This window comes from Cyprinodon variegatus, unplaced genomic scaffold, assembly GCF_000732505.1.
Source record: "Cyprinodon variegatus isolate N-32 unplaced genomic scaffold, C_variegatus-1.0 Scaffold1282, whole genome shotgun sequence".
NCBI lineage: Eukaryota > Metazoa > Chordata > Actinopteri > Cyprinodontiformes > Cyprinodontidae > Cyprinodon > Cyprinodon variegatus.
Genome location: NW_015151735.1, coordinates 36970 through 40910, shown reverse-complemented (window position 1 = coordinate 40910; position 3941 = coordinate 36970). Strand labels below are relative to the sequence as shown.

The 3941-nt window shown below is 38.2% G+C and overlaps 1 protein-coding gene across 1 annotated transcript in view; it reads right to left on the bottom strand.

The window, feature by feature from the left end:
- Positions 1 to 1312: 1312 nt before the first annotated feature.
- The window catches only part of LOC107102613 (serine/threonine-protein kinase pim-2-like), a 5305-nt gene continuing 2676 nt past the window's right edge, over positions 1313 to 3941 (bottom strand). Inside the window, exons 2-7 of the mRNA XM_015401990.1 lie at positions 2842 to 2936; positions 2670 to 2720; positions 2359 to 2565; positions 1787 to 1922; positions 1488 to 1658; positions 1313 to 1404 (exon numbers count right to left, since the gene is read on the bottom strand). Of these exons, the coding sequence (XP_015257476.1) occupies positions 1313 to 1404; positions 1488 to 1658; positions 1787 to 1922; positions 2359 to 2565; positions 2670 to 2720; positions 2842 to 2936 (752 nt within the window). The remainder of the gene's footprint in view (positions 1405 to 1487; positions 1659 to 1786; positions 1923 to 2358; positions 2566 to 2669; positions 2721 to 2841; positions 2937 to 3941) is intronic.

The window sequence follows — 3941 nt, the reverse complement described above, 5'->3', positions numbered from 1 at the left end:
AAAAGATATATCTAATTTTAATTTATTTATTTTTCTTAGAATTCTTTATTATTTTTGTGAGATTGAAGTTATTTTTCTTTGACCATTTTATTATTATTTTTTCTTTCATTAAACATACGGGAGGCAACTATTTTTTTCCACCTACTTTGTAATTAATTTATGGAAATATTTATCTTGAATTTATTTTCAGATATATTTATGTGTTTGTTCATTTATTCGTTCATGAATTTATTTCAAGATCTTTCCCTTTTTTATCTTTTATTCTGTAAATCTAATATGATTTAATATTTTTTTTATTGGCTGATTTACAACACAAGTCATCTCAAGGCACTATACAGATAAAAATTTAGAATAGCTTTACTTCTAAACCCCTTCTTTTTTTCAGGACTTTTTTATATCATCTTATGCTGTTATATTGAAATGCGGGGGCAGTTTTCTCATTAGGGCTGGTGCAGCTTATAGCTTTAACAACCATATAGATTATGTTTATCCAATCAAAATATTTAGTTCTCTGCAATATAGAAATACTGTTAGACATTTCACATTGCACAAAGATGATTTTTCTAGTTGAGTTTATCATCAATAATAAATCCAGAGAAATCAAACTTGATATTTCTTTTTAAACAGTTTTAGGATATAGGCTGCTCCGTGGTGCAGAGGGTTGCACTGCTGCCTTGTAGCAGGAAGGTTCTGGGTTCTATTCCCAGGTACTCCAGCTTTCTCCCACAGTCTTAAAACAAATGACAGGTTAATTGGCAAAATTAAACTAAACTAAATCTCTAAATTCTCCTTAGGATCTTAATGATTGTTTGTCTCTGTGTTGCCCTGTGATGGAGTGGGGACCTGTTCAGGGTGTACCCTGCCTCTCACCCCTAGACAGCTGGAGATAGGCACCAGCACCCCTCGCAACCCCCACTTGGGATTAAGCGTGTTAGAAGATGGATAGTTTTAGGATTATAATATGATGGTTATGTACAGGAAGGTTGAGATCCTCAAAAATAACCTGGTTTTAAACTGTAAACCCAGCTTTATCTTAATAACTTGTAAACAAAATCTTCTCGGTGTTAAAAGAAGCACAAAATGCAACCAGCTTTATAAAATATGAAAGTGGGGTTTCCTCAAACACGATAAAGTCGACTTATAGTTCCAGAAAATAATGAAGGATGTGTTAGTCAGGGTGCTAGACTGAGCTACAAACACGCACACAACAGTCAGAGAGCAATTTAAATATATATATTGAAATAATATAAAGTATAAATATTTTTCATTAAATGTACAAAGGCCCAGTGAATCCCTGAGGGACGGGGCTCAGTCACAGGAGCCAGGAATGAACACGCAGATCCTCCAGGGTGGCTCGTCTGCTACTGTCCTCCTCCAAACACAGATGCAGAAAATTCAGGCACTCTGGAAAGAGAAGCCAAGGGTTAAAGGTCAGAAGCACAGGCGGGCGGTAACTAGCAAGGCACTTGCTGGTTATGTTCCTATACCTTGCGAAATGTCTTTGTTGAACTTAATGAGGCCCCGTGTAAAACGTCTGGTGTCAAAGTGACACCTGTGCAGCATGCGATACAGGATGGTTCCCAGCTGCCAAACCGTGGTCGGAGAAGGTCTATACTTCCTACTGCTGAACCACTCCGGGGGGGCGAATGCAAAAGTACCTGGAATACAGGCATAGTCAGAGCAGACTGTTATGCTTTGTTCGTCCATTTGCTTTCTAAAGGAAATGACTCAAAGAGGATCTCAGTTAAATGTTTAACAAAGTAGAAACCCACCACTAAAACTCCACAGCCGAAATCAATAATCCGGATGCGAGGCTCCTGGGATCCCATTTCCACCAGTGTGTTTTCACATTTTAAGTCTTGGTGGAAAATCCCCTTGCTGTGGAGGTCTATGGCAGCGTCCACCATCTGTTTCATAAGAATCTGGAATAAAACAATGAAAAATGTGTCTTTATCATTAAAGATCTCATCTTTAGTTGTTGAAATTAAATAAAACTTTAACAAATTTATTCTCCCCTTAAAGATTTCTTTGGTTTTTTTTTTTTTTTTTTACACATTAATGATTCAGATCATTAAGCAAAATGTATTATTAGAAAAAGATAAACTGAGTTATAAACAAAATGCATTTTCCATTGATCAGAGACAGAGAGAGAAGGTATCTAAACCCAGATGGATTATTTTCCCCTCAACCTAAAGACTGGTTGAGTCCGTTTTATAATGTTACACATTTATTTAAGAAATGATGGTTTATCAAAGATAAAAGTTGTTGCTGCAGCTATTAAATGGAAAAAACATAAAAGCTCTTAGTCTGCCAGCGAATGCAGACGTAGCAAAAACATCAAACCTCCAGCCTCCCTACCCTGGCCACGTCTTCCTCCAGGCGACCTCCTCTGCAGGACATGTAAGCCACAAGATTCATGGATGCTGGTGGCCTTTCCATCACAATGACCAGGTCCTGATCCATAAGGTACCAGTCCAGGAGGGTGACGGCAGCAAACACCCCGACTGCATTTGGCTCACCTCCGGCCTTCTGCATGAGAGCCACCTCCAGGGGAACACTGTCCACCTTAAAAAAAACATAATGACCTGATTGTGTAACTAACAGCAAAGGACAAGTACTGTCTACTAAGATGACTGGGAGGCCGGCTGCTTCTAAACCAGTTCACTCACTTCACTCAGTCTGATTTGAGCTCTCCTCATGTTTATATACTTGATGGCCACCTGTTGGACACAAGCACAAGTGTTATCCTTTCTGCAGACATCGGCAGTGATGCTTTCAGGATGCCTGCTTAGATTTGAGTCAAAGACAGACAGAAGGCCAAGAACACAATATAATACCAACCGGTAATGAATCCTCCAGGCGAAGGCCAGCGTAGACGGACCCTCTGCCCCCTTTGCCAATCAGTCCAAGACGTTTGTATTTTCTCTCAAACTCAGCTTGAGAGTGAACAGAGAAATCACCTGATTATAATAAAGCTGTGAATACTGTCAGATTATTGATGTTAATGATGAACTTCAGCAATCAGAGATGCAGACATCATGTCTGTTGCTTTCAATAAACCTCAAAACTCTTTGTTTCTGTTTGGGTTTTTCAAGGATCAGAAAATGTCTGCAGTTCCTTCTGTTTACATTCCTGTCGGGGGTTAAAAAAATTTCCTTTTATATTTTCAGGATGGATAAAATTATTCTCATGATTTCTTCAAATTTGAGTAAGCTAAACCTTCTTAAAAAATAAGACTGATATCTATGCTGACGACTTGATTGAATTATAAATACTTTCATAAATATTGAAAACTTTTCAAGTTCTTAAACTGAGTTGAATTTAACTCTGAACATTTGAACCATTTGTGCAGGAACTCTGTTATTTTAACCTGATTATAGCAGCAATTATTCTCTTATAGTAAGCATTAGAAATATCCAGAGGCTGTCAATGATTCAGAATCAATTTCTTTATTCATATGAAGATAATTTTCCCATAAATGGTTCATTAATACTGGATCAAGCGAAACTTTTCCCTCTTCTGTAACTTTTCACCTTCATTTACTCTCTAATCACAAACCAATGAGTTTTCCAGCTTCCCTGTGCCTGCTAAAGAGGAACGGTCCCACAGCATGACACTGCCACCATCCTGCTTTACACTGCGAATGGTTGATTGAGGGGTTTATTACTGTTAGCTCTAGCTTTGCTATTAAAAGCTGTCTGGCTTTGAATTAAACCTTTAAACATAGAAGTTATAACATTTCCTCTCTTAACACTAAAACTGAGAAGGGGTAAAATAGCTTGTCTTTAGCCTAAGCAGAAAAAGGAAGGATGTTTGTGTTCTCACTTCAGGAGTTGCTGAGGTGCATTTATTTCAGTGTTGGGCTCACATTTGTCAGAAACTGAGCTGCTGGTGCCTTGCTCTGGCTCAGAGACTCTCTGCCTCTTCTTAGAGGACTCTTC